Below are 21,310 nucleotides of genomic sequence, written 5' to 3'. Positions count from 1 at the left end.
GTGGTGAGATCTTGGCTCACTGCAGCCTCTGCCTCCTGGGTTCAATAGATTTTCCTGTCTCAGCCTCCCAAGTAGCTAGGATTACAGGCACTCGCCACCATGCCCAGCTAATTTTTGTAGTTTTAGTAGAGATGGAGTTTCACTATGTTGCCCAGGCTGGTCTCGAACTCCTGATCTCAGGTGATCCACCTGCCTCGGCCTCCCAAAGTACTGGGATTACAGGTGTGAGCCACCACGCCCTGCCAATCTCAACAATTTTAAATAGATACTTTTTACTTTATCTTCGTTTCTTGGTTATCTGCATGTTCATAGAGGCATTTTCCATATCTGTTCCTCCGTTCAAATGTTAGGTGGCTTTATGGTTTTTAATGTTATTCACTGATTCCTCCCAGATTCCATCCAGATCTCAAACGATAGTATTCTTGGATCCTGAGATGGAAAACACTTAGGATAACCTTTCTTTAGCCTATTTGAATAGGTACTTCTCATGCTTCATCATCAGTACTCAGTGATGTGTAGAGGCCCTTTGAATGACAGCTACATACCACCAATCATTCTGTCAGCCCTCTTGCGTAGCTCTCAACTCCTCCTGCCCCAGCCAGAAGTTCCATATTAGAAGTTAAATTGAGAAACCGTCAAATTACTTGACTACTTCATGCTGGCCTGCAGGCTGTCCGGAGATGAGACTGTCCCTTGGCTTTCTTCATCTTTTCCAGATTTGTATTGCACAGCTTCTTTCCTGCTCTGCCTTCTGCTCTGCCTCCCTTTTCTATTCCCCATTTACCAGTTTCTTATTTTAAAGATTATTCTTAATAAGAATGACCTCCAATTTACATATACTGGAATCAAGATTCTCTGAGTCGCTAGAAAGATGCAGAGGAACAAGTCTGTCTAGTCTCGAGACTTGCGAGACAGGAGCTCTTGTTGGGAGGGTCCCGTGATGGGTCCTATGGCAGCCCTGGGGGCCTCTGTTCTTCAGGCCAAGCACCCCAGTGTCTTCACTCCTTGCTTCCAGTTTGTGTTAAATATATATTTTTGTGGTAAAAATTGGAGTTGTTTTGTAATCAGCTGCCAATGTCTTTAGATCAGCTCTAACCAATTTTATCTTTTCTACCTTTTTTCCCCCCTGAAATAAATGATTTAAACGTTTTATGGGGAAATACCCATATTTTTTATATCCTGTTCTTCACATTAAGAGGTGGGGCTGGGAACACAGTTACTTGGGAGAGAGCAAGGTGAAATTCTGGGTGTGCTTTTGGCTTCGCCCCAGCCCCTGACCTGCCTCTGAGTGGTGGGACCAGGACTTGGAGGACGCAGCGACGGCCATGCACCTGCTGAGTGTGTGCCCTGTTGTCTCGGCTCTTCTTTTGGAACAATTTGAAGTGAGGTCTTCGTGTCCAGGTTATAATCACGGAGCTCTCTTGTTGGGTTGTGTGACCCTGGACTTTTAGCTTCTTTTTCCTTTCCCTTCGGAGCTGGAAAGGTGTCATGTGAACTGGAGAAAATAAAAAGAAAATTGATTAATTTGAAATATTATTTTTGTTTTCTCTGTATCATATAACTCTATCTTACCTTTCTAAACTGTTTTCTAATTTGATGTCTACGTGAGATATGTTATTTCAATATTTCATATACAGTGGAAGCTTACCGTATATTTGTTAAAAAGAGAAATAGAACAGAAAAATGCAGTCTAGCCAATGAGCTGGTGTAACGGGAGCGTTGTGATGGGCATTTGGATATGTAGGTTTCAATCTCATCCTTATTGTAACTGTCTCTGTGATTTTGTCAAACTATTTGAACTACTTTAAGCTTCTGTTTTCTATAAGTGAGAAAGCTGCTGAATGATGTCTAGGTGTTTGCCCTTCAATTTATTTTTTTTCAATAGTTACTTATCAAGTATTTCTTGTGTGCCAGGCACTGTTAGGAAAGCTGGAAATGTGGCAGACAAGCAGCCACAGTCCCTGCTCTTATTGATCTTGCTTTATACTTAGGTGTGGGGTGTCCTGTCTTCCCCACTGGATAGCGGAAATAGTGACTTGAAGGACAGTCTTGGCTTCATGGCTGATTTGGGTCAGGCTACCGAAAAACAAACTTTAACTCCTTCATTTTCTCGTCTGTAAAGTGATGATAGTAATATCTAACCTAGGTTATCTTACACATTTGACTAAAATAAAATAACGTATGTTGGGATACATTTGAATACACTAATAGTAGTCTAAAGTACAGCATGTAGCAGTGTCTGTAGTAATGTAAAATATTTTATTTTGCTATGAAATTTAGCATGTAATTCACTAAAGCTTGGATGGGAAAATCTTAAATTAACTTAATCTTAGAGTTCAGAGATTCTTTAAAAATATGGCTAGGCATGGTGCTCATGCCTGTAATCCTGGCACTTTGGAAGGCTAAGGTGGTCTGGTTACCTGAGGTCGGGAGTTTGAGACCAGCCTGACCAACATAGAGAAACTCCATCTCTGCTAAAAATACAGAATTAGCTGGGCATGGTGGCACATGCCTGTAATCCCAGGTACTTGGGAGGCTGAGTCAGGAGAATCGCTTGAACCTGGGAGGCAGAGGTTGCGGTGAGCCAAGATCATGCCATTGCTCCAGCCTGTGCAACAAGGGCGAAACTCCGTCTCAAAAAATAAATAAAATAAAATAATATAAAGTATATTTGTTTTTCTTCTCTTCACAGAGAAAGATAATGCTAAATATGTTTTTAGACACAATGATGGCTGACCCTCCTCCCCAGTGCCTTGTCTGGCTACCTCTCATGCACAGGCTTGCCCATGTTGAGAATGGTAAGCAGAACTTTTATTGTTTAATTCTTCAGGCTATAGAAAGTATAGGAACTGATTATTTGCAATGTCCTTAGCTATTAATATCATTGAAAATTATACTTGACATTTGCTATCACTCTGTCATTTGATTTTGCAGTTTTGGCTTTCAGAAGAATATTCTTTTAAAAAAGGAAGGACACATTATTTCTTCTTTTTTTATTTTGTCCGGGACAGTCTCACTCTGTTGCCCAAACTGGAGTGCAGTGGCGCAATCCTGGCTCAGTGCAATCTCCGCCTCCCGGGTTCAAGCAATTCTCCTGCCTCAGCCTCTGGAATAGCTGGGATTACAGGCACCAGCCACCATGCCTGGCTAATTTTTATCTTTTTAGTAGAGACAAGGTTTTGTCATGCTGGCCAGGCTGGTCTCAAAGAGACTTACTACTTTAGAAAGGAAACCAAGAAGTAGGCTGGGCTTGATGGCTCACACCTGTAATCCCAGCACTTTGGGAGGCTGAGGTGGGTGGATCACTTGAGGTCAGGAGTTCTAGACCAGCCTGGCCAACATGGCAAAACTCCATGTCTATTAAAAATACAAAAATTATCCAGGCGTGGTTTTGGGCACCTGTTATCCCAGCTACTCAGTAGGCTGAGGCAGGAGAACCACTTGAACCTGGAAGGTGGAGGCTGCAATGAGTCAGGATCGCGCCAGTGCACTCCAGCCTGGGCAACAGAAACTCTGTCTCAAAAAAAAAAACAAAAGGAAAGGATACCAAGACGTAGTCATATCAGGTCATACAATTTCAACTATATGCTTTTCCTCCCTAAGATTCCAGATGATTATTTTCTGTTTGAGCCCACCTGATTTTTAGCCATGACTTCCTGTTTCATCTTCATCAAACTCATAGTTCTAAAAAACTGTATGTATGCAATATCAACTGCAAAAACTATAATTATTTTGGAATAATTTAAAGAAAATAGTGAAGATATAATTTAACAGTGGGTTTCCTTTTTCTTTTTTTTTTTTTTTGAGATGTAGTCTTGCTGTTGTCACTTGGGCTGGAGTGCAATGGTGTGATCTCAGCTCACTGCAACCTCTGCCTCACAGGTTCCAGCAATTATCCTGCCTCAGCCTCCCGAGTACCTGAGATTACAGGCACCTGCCACTACGCCTGGCTAATTTTTATATTTTTAGTAGAGATGGGGTTTCAACGTGTTGGCCAGGCTGGTCTCTAGCTCCAGACCTCAGATGATCCACTTGCTTCAGCCTCCCAAAGTGTTGGGATTACAGATGTGAGGCACTGTGCCCATCCAGGTTCCTTTTTTTTTTTTTCCCCATTTTTTTCCTTTACCATTTTTGCCTTGAATCTGTTCTTGATATCCCTCCCAGGAATCTGACATAAATTTTTGTTTTGCTCTAAGTTAAAATGGTACTTATCTCTTAGTCACTTCTTAATTTTTTTCTGTTCTTGCCATCAGTTTATCTCCTCCTGTAGCTTGTTGGCGTTTGTTAAAGGGAAGGCCATTGTTTTTCTAGCAACATTCCTGGTCTCAAGGCTCTTGCCTTTCTTCATTCCTCAAAAGAGAATGAGGAAGAGCCAAGAAGCCACTAAAAAGTGTCCGTTTTTATCCCTTCTGGAAGAATGAACTCAACGTCCATACTGTTTATATTTTATCGCTCTCCTATCTATACTTTAAAATAAATTTTTCTCAGCGTTTTACCCAACTATGGCTTTAATTCACAAGTACCTCAGATTGAGGATTCGTTTCTTAAAGGACCAGAATCTCTCTAGACTAAACCAGCAAAATTTTAAAAACAGGATTCTTGGATAGATTTAAATTTTTGAGAGCAATGCCTTTATAGCCTTAAGTGTTTCAGTAGTTTTATGTCCAGTTGATTTTCATGAAATCATTTTGTATTTGCTATTTGTCAAGATGTATTATTATCCATATGAACATTTTATTGTGACTTTTATAAAGTATAATTTATTGATTACATTCTTAATGTGTGTGGTTTGTAGTTTTTTTTTGTTATTGCATTTTAGGTTTTGGGGTACATGTGAAAAACATGCAAGGTTGTTGCATAGGTGCACACGTGGCAGTGTGATTTGCTGCCTTCCTCCCCTTCACCCATATCTGGCATTTCTCCCCATGCTATCTCCCCACAACTCCCCACCCCCCACTGTCCCCCCAAGTCTCCCCCAACAGACCCCAGTGTATAGTGGTTTGTAGTATATTTATCAAAGACAAAAATGTTATAAAATCATTAAAATATCTGGAAATAAAATATGTTACTATTACACTAATATTTTTCTATATGTCTTAATTTTAATGGTAAATTATAAAATAATGGTATTTCTGGTTTTTTTTTGGTTTGGGCTCTGTGAAGTTCATCATGAATTAGATCGATGTTACTGTGCATAAGGAGTAATGTTTATTCACTTAAGCAAAAGTTGTACTTTTTAAATTGATTTACTAATCCAAGTAAGATAAGAAGGTAACTACTAAGGTAGTAGATACTTAACTACTACTAAGTGATGCACTTTACCAAAATAATACTTTTACCAGAACCTGAACAGTCTTTATCTTTCTTATTTATAACTGAACCAACACACTTGCTAATTTTTTCATCATTCTAGTTCTCTGCTTTTCTACCTGTCACCCATTCCACTGACTAAGGATTGACTTGACTGGTTTGGAAGAGAACACAGGAAAATCACATAGACATATATGTTCAACCAAAATTATCAGAATATATTTCATAATTTAATACTAATACACATATATCTTTTATTAACCTAAATTACTTAGAATTATAAATATTGGCTGCACAGATGTTGACCTCATTGACGTTAGCTGAGATTGATGGAGTTCGTTCTCTGGAGGAACTATACTAGGTTGTATAGTTAATTTGGAGCATACACTCTTAATTAGTATTTACAGCATTCCTTAGGAATAACTTGATGGCAAAAAACCTAATTTCCTAGAAATAATATCCTTTGGATTTTTTATTGCTAATTTTAGTTTTCTTTTAGTCCCTAGTGGTCATGTTATATAATCTTGTATTGTTTTTCTCACCTCATACTCAATTTTTTTTGAGTCTTGATTCATTAGTTAATATATATTTTTGGAAGCAAGTCTAAAAGTCCCTATAATTGAAATAAGATTGTGGTCTTATATATATAATGCTAGAAATATCTATGTAAGGACTAACTTATATATATAATATATAGTTGCTCAATGAAGATTTGAATACTCTATCCCTCTTTTCTTTTTTGAGACAGAGTTTTGCTGTTGCCCAGCCTGGTGTGCAATGTTGTGATCTTGGCTCATGGAAACCTCTGCCTCCTGGGTTCAAGCGATTTTCCTGACTCAGCCTCCTGAATAGCTGGGATTACAGGCATGCATCACCACGCCCAGCTAATTTTGTATTTTTAGTAGAGAGAGGGTTTTTCCATGTTGGTCAGGCTGGTCTCAAACTCCTGACCTCAGTTGAATCACCCAGCTTGGCCACCCAAAGCACTGGGATTACAGGTGTGAGCCACCACACCCGGCCTATCCCTCTTTTCTTTTAACTTTCTTTTCTTGTGTTCGGAGTTGAATTGTCAGAGGAAAAAATTATGCTACCAACATTTAAAAGTATAAATAGTGGCCGGGCGCGGTGGCTCACACCTGTAATCCCAGCACTTTGGGAGGCTGAGGCGGGTGGATCACGAGGTCAAGAGATCGAGACCATCCTGGTCAATATGGTGAAACCCCGTCTCTACTAAAAATACAAAAAATTAGCTGGCCATGGTGGTGCATGCCTGTAATCCCAGCTACTCAGGAGGCTGCGGCAGGAGAATTGCCTGAACCCAGGAGGCGGAGGTTGTGGTGAGCTGAGATCGCGCCATTGCACTCCAGCCTGGTTAACAAGAGCGAAACTCCGTCTCAAAAAAAAAAAAAAAAAAAAAAAGTATAAATAGTGATCTATAATATACAGTTGTGTATTGCCCTCGATAGTACATTGGAATGATTAGATTAGATTAGAATCATTAGTCTATGTTGAATTTTTTTTCTGATGTATTGAGTCTTTTCTTTTTTTTTCTTGTAAATGGCTGGTTAGGCTAGCACATAATTTAGATTCTTTAGTCCTGTTTTTGTTTATTGTTGTTGTTGTTGTTTTGTTTTTGAGACAGGGTCTTTTCTGTCGCCCAGGCTGGAATGCAGTGGCACAATCTCTACTCACTGCAGCCTCCGCTTCCTGGGTTCAGACAATTCTCATACCTCAGCCTCCTGAGTGACTGGGATTATAGGCACGCGCCATCATGCCTAGCTAATTATTTTTTGTAATTTTAGTAGAGACAGGGTTTTGGCATGTTGTTCAGGCTGGTCTTGAACTCCTGGCCTCAAGTGATCTGCCTGCCTCAGCCTTCCATAGTGCTGGGATTACAGGGGCGAGCCAGTGCACCCAGCTCTAATTTTGTTTTCACCTTTGTTTTTATATTAGATTTGCTATTCCCCTGTATTGACTGTATTCTCCAAATGAAAATTTATTATTTCTTCTTTTATTCCATCCCTTGTCTCCTGCCCTTTTTCTCTCCTGTCCACAAGTCTTCCATCCCGTGGAGTGCTCCTACTGCCGGTGTGAGAGTATGATGGGTTTTCGGTACCGGTGCCAGCAGTGCCACAACTATCAGCTCTGCCAGAATTGCTTTTGGCGTGGCCATGCCAGTGGGCCTCACAGCAACCAGCACCAGATGAAGGAGCATTCCTCTTGGGTAACTGCTTTGTGTTTCATGTGTATCCCTGAGTGTTAATCTATTTTATCAGTAACAGCACCTGGGCCTGCTTCCTCATGGATGCCTACCAAATAAGGATATGGTGTAGTAAAATCTTAACATTAACATTTATGCCAGGGTTGCAGAAATGTTATGCTTCCTCACTTGATTTTAAAGCAGATTTAAAAAATTTCCAGGAAACAAAGATAGTATATTTGAAATGGTCTATTTTATTCAGAAGTGGAATGTTGCATTGCTCTCTTTCCAAAGTGAAAAATGAGTTTCTTCTTATTTTAAAAATGTACAAGGGGAATCCCCCCAGTGTTTATTTTTTTGAGTTTTAAGTAAGACTTAAAGTTCTTTTTGCAAGCAAAATTTCCTCATATTTATAGGGTTTAAATGTTGCAAGGAAAGTTGCAGAAAATAAAGGAGTTAAATCTTTATGCCTGTAAAGTTGGAAAAAACATTGTATTTTATAACCATTGCCACATTGGTGTCTTTACCTTCTAAAGTAGTTTTTAAAATAGTAACATCTTGGCAAAAGTCAATATCTGATTTTTCTGTGGTGTTTATAAATTATGTAACATGTGTATCATCAGTTATTTTCCTTCCTTTCTCTCAGTTTATTTTCAGAGTTTTAAAAATGCCATGTTTTCCTTCCAAAAAGTTGCCACAGCCTTTGTTTTAAAATCTTTCCCCTAGTTTTTGTTGGTTGGTTGGTTGGTTGGTTGGTTTGCTAAACGGTAGAAAAACATATGAGGGCAGAAGTATAATTCAGGTTCTAGGTTCTTTAGCCTGGTTGTCTGTTGGCCTTCAAGTATTAGAAAGCTTTAATAACCAGTTTTTATTTTCTCTTTGCTTGTCTTAAAATTCAACCAAGTAAAAGCAAATAAACTCACATCAGGAATTAAAAGAAAAAAACAAAACAAACTTCAACGTACACTTAACCCTAGTTCTTTCATCTCTGACAATCTGTTAGATACTTTTTTTTTTTTAAACTAGATAGGTTTCTGTTATAATTAACCATAAAATTTTGTTAAACTGAATATCCTATCCTGGGTCTTGTGTTGTGAAATCCAATTTTTTTTTTTTTTTTTTTGGTTGAAGAACCACTTTTAAAATCCTAAAAAAAAGAAAAAAAAAAAAAGTAGTTTTTTTTTCTTTTTTTCTTTTCTTTTTTTATTGAATAAAGAGAATTTACAGATTTTCAAATTGTTTGTTTTTGGTTTCTTAAAGTGCAAATACTTCACTATGTTAATTGTTGATTTTTTTCTAGTGGGTTTTTTTTTGTGGGGGGCAGGATAGAGTCTAACTGTTCACACTGGGATAATTTTTGCTGTTTTAATATTCATGTTGACTGAGTTTGCTGGTGTGTTTCTACTGAAAATTCTCATTCTGGATGTTGGGACGAGGAGAATGAGAAACTTCTTGTTTTCTCTGGTTTGAACTTCCTCATTTGGCTAACTTATTACCCTTTTAAAAATGGGGATTTTGTATTTATTTAAAGTCAAGTGACTGATACTGCTTTATGATTTGCATTTTTCATCTACTCTTGAATTTTTTCATTGAGTTATAAGATACATACCAAAAAGTATACAAATCACAAATAAATTCTTACGTTTCTGTGTGATCCTCACAACACTCTTGTGAAATAGGTCTTATTTCCATGGGTTGTTATTCTTATTTTAGCTTTTTTTGTTTTATAAATTCCTTTTTGTTATAGTGACTTAAATTTTTTAAAAAATCAAGTATTGTCATCCTGCATAATTTTGAAGATCATATGATAAATGTGTCAGTTCTGAATTTTGATGGATATATGCCTTGCGTAGGGTAGATGCATACTGGTAAGGCCTTTTAGCAGTATGTGCAGGTGTCTGTATGTAACTTGTTTTCAAATTTAAGATTCTGTACGTGCAGAGCTCTTGCTCTTTGAGGAAGATGTGGTTGAATTTTGAGGCTGGGTAAAGAAGTTTCTAGTTAACAAAAAGATGTGTTAACAATTTAATAGTAATTTCTTCAAGATTGTCAGCTGTGTTTTCACTAATATTTTGAACAAATGTTTCTATATACTCATAACGTGAGTTTAAGTGTGTATTTAACCAGCTGGTATATGAATTTGCATTGTAGATGTGATATGTGAGTTTTTATATGTGTGATATGTTTTATATGATTTATAAGTTTCATATGATTTATATGTGTGATGTATGAGTTAGTACCTGGAAGTTTATTTTGAATTTTCCAGAAATTTCTGTTAAATGTTTTTATCTCAGTAACTATGCAGTATAATTCATTCTTTTAGTCATTGGTTCACTTGGTTTGCCTTTATTACAAAGAAAATGCCATATGGTACCATATCTGAGATTCATCCTGTCTGTTCATTCTTTCATTCAAAATATATTTTTAAGCTCCTACTGTGTGCCAGGTCCTCTAAGAGGCTTTTGGGTTACATCTATGAACAAACCAGACGAAGACTCCTGCCCTGTGGAGCTTAAGTTTTAATGAGCATGAAAGAGACTGCTAGAGCTTGTCAGCATTACTCTTTTCCTATTCTTGTTGGCATGTACCTAGACTACACTTTTCAGCCTTTGTGTTGCTGAGTGGAACCATGTGAATAGTTCTTGCCAGTGGGATGTGAACAGAATGATAGGTGTCTCTCCAGAAGAAGACAGTTAATGAATAGCAGGGTGCCTTCTCTACTCTCTCTGATACCTTGGTGGAGAGAATGTCATTAAGACTCAGTGGAGGGTGAACCATGAAGCAAAAGGAAACTGGGTCCTTGAATGATGGGTGGAGAAGAATATCCAGCAGTCCACTTGACTGTGATGGGGGCATGATAAAAACTTCATGTTGAGTCACTGAAGTTTTAGTACAAGAGGTAGAGTTCTGTTAAAATAAAATCTTAAAATTTGTGGCATTGTCTTAGCAGTCACATGGTACACTTGATGAGGAAACTGATATTACAGAGGGAAAGTCAGAAACCCATGTTATTTATAGTGGCAACCAGTTTGGTAAATGTATCGTCTGTGATCATTTGGAAGACACAAGTGGGCTCTAGGTCAAGTGTTGGAAAAGATCAGAATGTGAGACTGTTAATGGTAAGGTGACAAAGGAGAGAGATGAGCTCAGAAAGAATTGACTAGTGCGCAAGCAATAAATGAAAGGGAACAGAGAAAGCTCTGATTCTTGGGGCAGTGAAAGGAAAAACAGACTGCTTCCAGACCCTAGAGAGAAAGCTAAGCATTGAGAAAGGCTTTAAGCTGCAAAGTCCTAGTAGAGCTTCTCAGTGGAAAAAGGTGACCCAGTTCTGTGGCGAAGATCAGATTAAGGGAATGGGCTCTTGTTCTTGGCTGCTTATCAGAATCCCCTTGGTTCTGCCTACAGAGATTCTGCTTTATTGGTCTGAGGTACATGAAACCCTAGACATAGACAGTTTTAAAAGTTCCCCAAGTGGGTGAGGCACGGTGGCTCAGGCCTATAATCCCAGCACTTTGGGAGGCCAAAGCGGGCAGATCACCTGCAGTCAGGAGTTCAAGACCAGCCTGGCCAACATGGTGAAACCCCATCTCTACAAAAAATACAAAAAATTGGCTGGGCATGGTGGTGGGCACCTGTAGTCCCAGCTACTCGGGAGGCTGAGGCAAGAGAATCACTTGAACCTGGGAAGCGGAGTTTGCAGTGAGCCCAGATTGCACCACTGCACTCCAGCCTGGGCAACAAGAGCAAAACTCCGTCTCAAAAAAAAAAAAAGAAGCTAGTGCAGAGAAGCTACAAATAAAAATAAAGTTCCCCAAGTGATTCTATCATACAACCAAAGCTGAGAGCAACTGATGTTGTTCATATGGCCTCCAGGTGGCTTCTGTTAAGTTGAAAGCAAGAGTCAAAGAAATACATTAGTCTTGGGAAAGAACTTTGTGTGTGGTTACTGGCACATGGACTCAATCAACTGGAAACAGATAGATCAAAGGCCTACTAAGTTTCTGAAGAAATTACATTGGCAAAGAAATTATAAGCCTGAACTGAACAAGCCCTTAACTATTTGAGCTATAAAACCACTATTAAAAAAACAACAATAACCCTGAGAACTTGGTCTGGCAGGATAGGTTGATGGGTTGTGAAGGTTGTGCAGCCCCTCCAGAGGGTATGCCAGAGCCCACCTGGCCAAGAAGGCTATTGGATAAGGAAGAAACTCCTGCTCTGGTTCCACCATTGTATATTGGGAGCAGGAATGGAAGGTGCAGACAGTTTGCCTTTTTGGTTCATAGATTGCATCTTAAGGAGTTCCACATGATCCTTATGAAGAAGACTATGCCATATCCAGAGATCCTGGATGCAGTGACTGAATCGGACCGCAGGTATTCCACCTGGGCATGTATGGCACAGTGGGAGGAGGTAAGGGTGCTCTGTGTGTAAGAAAAGGGAACAAAAATGCAGTTGGTGATTGAAGTTTCAAGAATATTCTTTTCTTAAATTCCACTGGAGAGAACTAATATGGTCCCATGTGGCCACAAGGAGGATGTGTTGTGTATTATCTATATATCACTTCTCAGCCAAGGTGGTTTGAAGCAGGCATGCCTCTTTATCTTTACCCTCCCACTGCTGATATACATTGACCAAATGGAATGGTCTCCAAAGGGGCTGGCTGAGGCAGAAGTCCTCAGATGGAGTAGGCTGGGTACCTGCATGGATAGAGCAGATCCCCTCTGCCAGCTTACATGGGACTCTAATATGAGCAGATATTAGCAAGTGGAATCAGGAACGTAGGGGTGAGGAGACTGGAGATTGAATACAGAAGTCATATAGGCCTTGTTGAGAAAGTAAGATTTAAGCACACTTAGAAGTTTACCAGCAGGTACCTGGGGAAGAGCCGAGGTAGTGTTCAGTGTTCAGGCCCTGGAGTGGGAGTGTACCTGTTAATCCAGGGAAAGAAGCCAGCATGGCCAGAATGAAATGAGCAGGGGAGGATTGTAGGAGAGGAGGTGAAAACATTAATATGGGCCTGTTGACCGTTGTAAGGACTTTTACTCTGAGTGAGATGAGGAGTCTTATAGGGTTTTGAGTAGAAGAATAACATGATTTGATTTATATTTTTAAATGGTCAGTCTAGATGCCATGTAAAGAGTAGATAGTGGAAAAGAAAGAGAGGAGCAGAGAGACCATTTAGGAGAAATTCTAACGATAATTAAAACAAGATATGGTAGGACAGTAGTAGAGGTTGTAAAAAGGATTGCATTATGATATGTTGTATAAATCAGCCTAATGGATTGGATGTGGCTTGTGAGAGTGGAGGAGTCAAGGAAAAGTCTTAAGATTTTGTCCTGAGGATAGAAGGATGGAATTGCCATAGACTGAGGTGGGGAAGGCTGTGGATGGAGAATGTTTAGATGTAGGATCAAGGATCAACCTTGTTCACCCTTTGTTCTGGACATGTTGAACTTAAGTTGCTTATTAAATATCCATCCGTATGGAGTTGTTGAGTAGATCATTGTATATGATGAGTCTGGAGTTTAAGAAAGAAGTCTGAGATAGAAGTATAAATCTGGGAGTTATTGGCATATATTTAAAGCCATGAGACTGGATGATACCACTTATGATACCACTAAGAGAATGAGTGAAGATGGAGAAGAAAAAAGAGGAGTAAGAACAGACCCCGGAGCTCTTCAGTATGAGGACATCTGGGAGAAGAGGAAGATCCTGCCTCCAGTGAGGTGGGATGAAAGCCAGGAGAGTGTGTGTTCTGGAAAACAAGTGAAGAATGTGTTTGAGGAGGAGGAAGTGATCAACTGTGTCAAATGCTGCCTACAAGGAAGAAGGACTGACCCTTTGTCTAACAATGTGGAGATTGTCTGGAGAACAGTTTCTGTGGAGTGGTGGGGACAAAAACCTGATTAAAGTAGGTTTAAGAGGGAAAGACAAGAAAGATGGAGACAGCTAGGATAGATAACTCTCCTAATGAATAAATGAATATCTTTTTCTGGCACCATTTTGTCTTCTTTTTTTTTTTTTTTTTTTGAGACAGGGTACCACTGTGTTGCCCAGCCTGGAGTGCAGTAGTACGATCATGGATCACTACAGCCTTGACCTCCTGGGCTCAAGCAGTCCTCCCACCTCAGCCTCCTGAGTAGCTGGGACCACAGTCATGTGCCACCATTCCCAGATAATTTTTGTAGATACAAGATTTTGTCATTTTTACCAGACTGATCTTGAACTCCTGAGCTGAGCTCAAGTGATCTGCCCACCTCCACCTTCCAGAGTGCTGGGATTACAGGGATGAGCTGTGGAGCCTGGCCCTCAAACACCATTTCTAATAGTAGTTCCTGTTGGAATTTTCAAGGACTCATGAATTCCACTTCACTTTTCCTCCCCACAAGATGACAGCCAGGAGTTAGGCAAATGGCAGTCTATTTGAGAAAGTGGTTTTAATTGTGGGGAAACAGTGAATTTGCCTGTAGTCCCTGAATCAAATATACCCTCACTCAGCTGCTGGTATTTCCAGCAGGGAGCAGATCTTGAACACTTAATGGATCTGGGAGGAGAGGAGAATGTGTGCTCTGTGGAGTGTGCAGATCCCAAAAAAGAGAGGAAGGGGCTGAGCTGGGCATGTTCAGTTCCTTCTTCAAAACCAACCAGTCTGATTAGGAGACTGAGGGTCAGAGGGTCCCTCCACCTGGAAATAAAAGAGTGTACAGTAACTAAATAATATTAATTTTTGTATTCAAACATGCAAGGTTATATCAGTCTTCTTTGAGACACTTGGTAAATTTGAGTAACCTTGTCATCAAGACTGTGGTGCCCGTAGTGTTCCAATGACTTTTGCTGCATAATAAGCCACCCCAAAAGTTAGTGACATGAAACACCAATCATTTGATTACACCTGCAGATTTGAATGGGGTAGAAGGTTGGCTTGTCTCTGCTCCATGCCGTCTGGGGCCTTCGCTGGGGTGATTGAAATTCTAGGTTTGGAGGATGTGGCTTGAGTGACCGGAGGGTTCTTCCCTCCCATGTCTGACTGCCCTGGGGTGGGGAAGGGTGGGATCTGCTGGGATGGTCCCTGGGGCCACCTATGTGTGGTCTTTTAATGTGGCTTGTGCTTTTCACAGCTTGGCCGCACTGTGTCTTAAGAGACAGCATCCCGCCTTTCGCCCGGAACCGCCATCTTCCAGTAATTCACCAAAATGATGAACACAAAGGGAAAGAGGAGAGGCACTCGATACATGTTCTCTAGGCCTTTTAGAAAACATGGAGTTGTTCCTTTGGCCACGTATATGCAAATCTGTAAGAAAAGGGATATTGTAGACATCAAGGGAATGGGTACTGTTCAAAAAGGAATTCCCCACAAATGTTATCATGGTGAAACTGGAAGAGTCTACAATGTTACCCAGCATGCTGTTGGCATTTTTGTAAACAAACAAGTTAAGGGCAAGATTCTTGCCAAGAGAATTGATGTGCGTATTGAACACATCAAGCACTCTAAGAGCCGAGATAGCTTCCTGAAACGTATGAAGGAAAATGATCAGAAAAAGAAAGAAGCCAAAGAGAAAGGTATCTGGGTTCAGCTGAAGCACCAGCCTGCTCCACCCAGAGAAGCACACTTTGTGAGAACCAAGGGGAAGAAGCCTGAGCTGCTGGAACCTATTTCCTATGAATTCATGGCATAATAGGTGTTTAAAAAAAAATAAAATAAAATAAAAAAGACAGCATCCCTAGAGGAGGCAGCAGTTGTCCTGGAGAGCAGGGCCGAGCTGCATACACGGCCTTTCTCCCCTGGCTGTGGGAGGTGTGCAGCCTCACTTATGCTGTGTTCTGCATGATGTGAGGAGTCACTGAGGCCAGCCTGGAATGAAGCGGAGGAGAACTGGACTCCACTTATGGTGCTGGTGATGGTCGTGGGAAGGTCACATTGCAAAAGCTCCTGTGTGATGGAGACATTGTTGCAGTGATCTTCTGCCCCGTATCTGTTTGGAAGTTATAGTCTGTCCCACATAGGATAAAGCCTTGTAATCAGAACAAGGGTTCCCACATAGGTGGTTAATTTAGCCATAGTAATTATCATGTTTTCCTATTAAATTATACTTTTTAAAGGAAGGCTTTATTAAAATAACTAAGCATAATATTTACTAGGATTTTTATTACCATATTTAAATAGTTTTTTTTAAGTAAAGTATTTTGAATATAATCGTTTAGTTGGGTTTTGTTTTTTTTTTTAATCACTGTTAAATGATATTTAACCTTAAACTTCCTTTTTCCTTGATCTGAGCATACATGCTTTTCTGATTTACTTTAAACCAAACTCCTTCCACGCCTGCCTACTTCCCTCCCTCCCTCCCAAACTCCTGTTAATTGTGTGGTAAAATATATGTAATATAAAATTTACCATCTTAACCATTTTTAAGTGTGCAGTTCAGTGGCATTATGGGCATTCACACTGTTTTCAGCCATCTCCAGCATCCATCTTCAGACCTTTTTTATCTTTCCCAACTGGAACTCTTCAACCTTTCTTGATATGCAAGGAAGGCTCATAGCAAACAAGCCTTCTTCTCTGCCTTCCTTTCAGATCTCTGCTTACCTTGGTCTTCACTTTACCGAAATAGATCTGACTGATTCCCGTCTAGGTACTCCATGGCAGGAAGTCTCTCTCTGTGTTTGCCCATTTACACAAAATATACTTGTACCACAGTTACAGTTAGTAGAGGGCCTTTGTGGATTTAGTTATGTAACTGACTGGTCAGTGGTATGGAAATTTCACCTTTCTTCCCAGCAGATGGCAGAGTCCACCTCTGAACAAAGTTACTTATCCTGTTCTTCAGAATCTTCTATAAACGAAGAAGTACGTTGGATTTCTTTAACAATCTCTGTTAATCAAATACTGTTTTACTTAAAAAAAAGTGTCAATGGACAGCTTATATGTGCAGTGTAGTTGTTTGGGCATTAGTAAAAAGTGAGCCATTTAAGGAGTCAGAGCAAATTTTCTTGTGACAGACCTAGATCAATTGAGGTTGTTGACTTATTTTGGTCAGAAGCAATGTTCGATTTCCATGTGACTAGTGTCCCTCTCCTCACACCTCTTGAATTATGAAAGATAATATGTATTCATGGGAAAAAGGTGTGCTTACTGAGCATGCTCCTCTCCAGTTTTAAATAGCTACATGTCATAATTAAATGATTGCTTTGTATAAAGTACAAAACTAACAGAATTTTTTTAAATGTATAGCACAATATCCCCACTTGTGGCAAGTGAGAGCTAAGACATACACATCAAGAAATTAAAAACAAAATCTACAAAATCAAGTCCTTTAACCCAGTGGCCAACTCTTCTCAAAGAAACTGCTGAGGCTGGGTCTGCTGTGGCCTCTGCCTCTGCTTTTATCAGTCATTTAAGCTGTCTGTCCCCTTGTCTTGGGTGACACCAGCATTTTATCATGGTCAGTACCTTCTGCCCCAGCCCAGCTGTCTAATAGTCAGTCCTCTGCAGCTCAGTTTCCTTTAGCACTGCTGGTCCGTGACCAGCAAGCTGCCCTCACTTTCAGCTGCTTCTCCACACATTTCTTTCACCCACTGTCTCCATTGAAATTTGGCTGTCCTGGAAGAACTCCACTTTTCTGCAACCTTTTCGGGTGGTGGTGATTTTTTTCTCTCACATCCCATGCATATTAGGTGTTGATATTTTTATTAGGGTGACCATATAATTTATCATTGAAACCAGACCCACTTGAGAGTAAAAGGGGGCACTGTTAATTATGCAGGGACAACATGCATAAACTGTGATTGTCTTGGACAAACCATTATTTGTGCTCACTGTTTTAACTTCGTTTTTACATTAAAAAAATTACTACAAATTTAGCTGCTTAAAATCGTGGAAATGTATTGTCTCAGTTTTTGTAGGTCGGAAGTCCAGGCTCTCTGCTCCAGGTCTCACTGAGCTGAAATCAAGGTGTCAGCTGAGGCTGTAGTTATCACCAAAGGCTTAGCAATATTAATATTAGCAATTTAGTCCTGGTAGCTCCCTGATGGCAGAATTTATTTAGTTGCAGCTGTGGTGGTGAGGTCCCTATTTTCCTACTGGTAGTCCACTGAGGATGACTCAGCTCTCAAAGGCAACCTGCAGTTTGTTTTCATGTGGCCGCCATAAGCAGTTTGCACCACGAACATTTGCTTTCTTCTAGGCCAGACAGAATGCAGCTCTCTGATTTCCTTTCCTGCAACCAGCCAGAGAAATACTGCTTTTAAGGGGCTGACCTGATTAGACCAGGCCTACCCAGTGTAATCTCCCTTTTGCCTTATAACGTAATGTAATCAAAGGAATGATAGCTTATCGTATTCATAGGTTCCACCTGCACTCCAAGGGGAAGAAATCATACAAGGACAGAGTTCACTGAAGGTAAACAGAATTCTGCCTATACTAGGATGGATTACTTGACTCCAGGAGTTTGAGACCAGCCTGGCCAACATGGTGAAACCCCATCTCTACAAAAAATACAAAAATTAGCTGGATGTGGTGGTGGGTGCCTATAATCCCAGTTACTCAGGAGGCAGAGGTTGCAGTGAGCTGAGATTGTGTCACTGCACTGCAGCATGGTTGACAGAGTGAGACCCCATCTCAAAAAAAAAAAAATGTGAATTAACTTGAGGTAAAAAATGGATAAAGGACCTGAATAGATGTTTCTCCGAAGAAGATATATAGATGGTTGATACGCACATGAAAAGATGCTCAACATAATCGTTAGGGAAGCATAAATCAAAAACACAATGAGATGCTGCTTCACACCCAGTAGGACAGCTAAATAAAAAGACTGACCATAACAGTGTTGACAAGGATGTAGAAAAATCAGAACCCTTATACTTTGTTGGTGGGAATACAAAATGGTGTAGCCACGTTGGAAAACAGTTTAACAGTTTCTTAGAATGCTAAATGTAGACTTACCATGTGATCTGAAAATTCTGCTCCTAGGTATATACCCTTGGGAGCTGAAAATATATGTCTCTACAAAAACTTGTATATGAATGGTCATAGTGGAAATAACCCAAATGTCCATCAACTGATGACTGGACAAAGTGTAGTTTACCAATACAATGGAGTACTATTAGGTGATCAAAAGAAATGAAGTCCGGATATACACTGAAACATGGGCGAACATTGAAAACATGCTAAGTGAAAAAATCAGACATAAAATGTCACATATTGAATGATTCCATTTATGTGAAATCTATAGAATAGGCGAATGCATAGAGACAGAATGAAATGTACAGAATAGGCAGATGGACAGAATGTACATTAGTAGTTGCCAGGGGATGGGGAGAGAGAGGAATGGGAAGTGGTTGCTGATGAGTATTGGGTTTCTTTTTTAGAGTAATGAAAATGTGCTGAAGTTAGATATTAGTTATGGTTGTACAACTCTTTGAATATACTAAAAACCACGGAATTTTACAGCGGGTGAATTTTATGGCATGTGAATGATATCTCAATGTATTCGGTTTTTGCATTACTATAAAGGAATACCTGAGACTGGGTAATTTATAAAGAAAAGAGGTTTAATTGGCTCACGGTTCTGCAGGCTGTACAAGCATGGCACCAGTGTCTGCTCAGCATCTGGTGAGGGCCTCAGGAAGTTTACAGTCATGGCAGAAGGCATAGCAGAACAAGAGCAGGAGCAAGTGGGGGGAGGAGGAGCCACCTTATTTGAACAACCAGCTCTTCTGTGGACTGTGAACTCACTCATCACCAAGGGAATGGCACTAAACCATTCTTGAGGAATCCGCCCCCATAATCCAGTCACCTCCCACCACACCCCACCTCCAACACTGGGAGTCACATTTCAACATGAGATTTGGAAGGGACACACATCAAAACCATATCACTCAATAAAGCTATTATTTTTTTATTTTAAATTGGATGGGTAGGGAAAGCTTTTTTGAGGTAGTGACATTTAAACTGACATTGGAATGACTAACTTGAGGTTGGTAGTTGTGAATTCAATGTCAGACCAGTCAGCGTAGCTGTGTATTTCACTCCCACCACACACTGTGTGGGTGGAGGCAGAGAGGGTTGAGTTTTGACGGAAAAGTATGACAAAGGGAGAGAAGTAGCAAGGAGGGGGTTTGAGTGTGTGCAAAGAAAATATAATATTGAATGTAGGCTTGTAGGAGAGAAATTAGGGCCACGAGGGAGACAAGGTAAAGATGGTAAGCTCAATGTAGTATATAGGTTCAGTGGGTTGAAGTATTGTTGGAGGCAGACTACTAGAAGGAATGTGCTAGAAAGACAGAAGCTGGTACGAGAGTAGGTGCTTGAAACTGAGATTTTAGGTAATATACAGTAACTGTTGTAGGTAGGAGATGACTGGAATGGTGGCCAACATAGGATGGGAGAACAGCTGCTGAAGGAGGGGAGTTCAGAGAGGACATATGTATTAACAGATGTATTAGCTTCCTGTGGATGCCGTAACAAATTACCACCAACCTGGGGTCCTAAACCAACAGAAATTTATCCTCTCACACTGCTGGACACAAGTTTGAAATCAAAGTGTCAGCAGAGCCACGTTTCCCTCTGCAGGCTCAAGGAAGGTATCTGTTTGTATTAGGATTCTCCAGAGAAACAGGCTCAATAGGGTATGCACATGCATGTGTGTGAGATTTATTATAAGGAATTGGTGCATCCAGTTATGGAGGGTGACAAGTCTCATCTCAAGATCTGCGGGGTGAGTCAGCAAGTTGGAGACCCAGGAGAACTGATGATACAGGTCCAATCCTTGTCTGAAGGCCTGAGAACCAGAAGAACCAATGGGAGGTAGTGCCAGCAGGCACAAGACCTAGGATGTGTTGATTTTTCAGTTTGGGTCCAAAGGCAGAAAAAAGCCAATGTCCCAGTTTGAAGACAAGAGGACTTCTTTCTTATTCGGGACTGGGTCAGCCTTTTTGTTGTATTCAGGCCTTCAAATGATTGGGTGAGGCTCATCCTCACTAGGGAAGGCCATCTCTTTTACGCAGTCTACCAATGTAAATGTTAATCTCATGCAAAACACCCTAAAAGAACACCCAGAAGAGCATTTGACCAAATATCTGGGCCTCTCATAGCCCAGTGAAATTGACACATAAAATTTATTTTATTTTATTTTTATTTTGAGACAGAGTCTTACTCTTGCCCAGGCTGGAATGCAGTGGTACGATCTCAGCTCACTGCAACCTTCCAGGTTCAAGTGATTCTCCTGCCTCAGCCACCCGAGTAGCTGGGACTACAGGCATGTGCCACCATGCCTGGCTAATTTTTGTATTTTTAGTAGAGACAGGGTTTCACCATGTTGGCCAGGCTGGTCTCAAACTCCTGACCTCAGGTGATCCACCCGCCTTGGCCTACCAAAGTGCTGTGATTACAGGCGTGAGCCACCGTGCCCAGCCCCTTGACACATATATTTAACATCACGCTGTTCTTTGCCTCTTCCAGCTTCTAGCTGCGGTTGACATTCTTTGATTTGTGGCTGTATCACTTCAATCTCTGCCTCCTTGGTCACATTGCCTCCTTCTTTTTTATCTCTTCTCCTCTATGTATCTGTCTTATATAAAAAATACATATGATTGCATTTTGGGCCCAACCTGGTAATCCAGGATAAAAATACTTCCTCTCCATCTAGATTCTTAAGTTAGTTTTGTCATAGAAGGTAATGTTCACTCTTCTGCCATATAAAGTAATACAGGTTCCAGAGATTAGGATGTGGACATGTATTTTTGGGGGCCGCCATTCCTTCCACTACAATCAGTGCATTGGAAAGATCAACTATGTAAATG

At 40.4% G+C, this 21,310-nt stretch overlaps 1 protein-coding gene across 41 annotated transcripts in view; it reads left to right on the top strand.

The window, feature by feature from the left end:
- Nucleotides 1–21,310, top strand: part of DTNB (dystrobrevin beta) — a 310,093-nt gene that overhangs the window by 104,857 nt on the left and 183,926 nt on the right. For 40 of the 41 annotated variants that reach the window (XM_064363918.1, XM_021677096.2, XM_021677095.2 and 37 more), the window contains 2 exons: nucleotides 2,693–2,798; nucleotides 7,368–7,534. In XM_064363918.1, coding sequence (XP_064219988.1) covers nucleotides 2,702–2,798; nucleotides 7,368–7,534 — 264 coding nt within the window. In that variant the 5' untranslated portion in view covers nucleotides 2,693–2,701. The remainder of the gene's footprint in view (nucleotides 1–2,692; nucleotides 2,799–7,367; nucleotides 7,535–21,310) is intronic. The other variant, XM_021677090.2, reaches the window with a different exon arrangement.

This window comes from Aotus nancymaae, unplaced genomic scaffold, assembly GCF_030222135.1.
Source record: "Aotus nancymaae isolate 86718 unplaced genomic scaffold, 86718_ANA_hifiasm-v0.15.2.pri h1tg000057l, whole genome shotgun sequence".
In the NCBI taxonomy this organism is placed as follows: domain Eukaryota; kingdom Metazoa; phylum Chordata; class Mammalia; order Primates; family Aotidae; genus Aotus; species Aotus nancymaae.
Note: the sequence above shows the minus strand (reverse complement) of the source record. Positions and strands in the feature narration are given on the sequence as shown.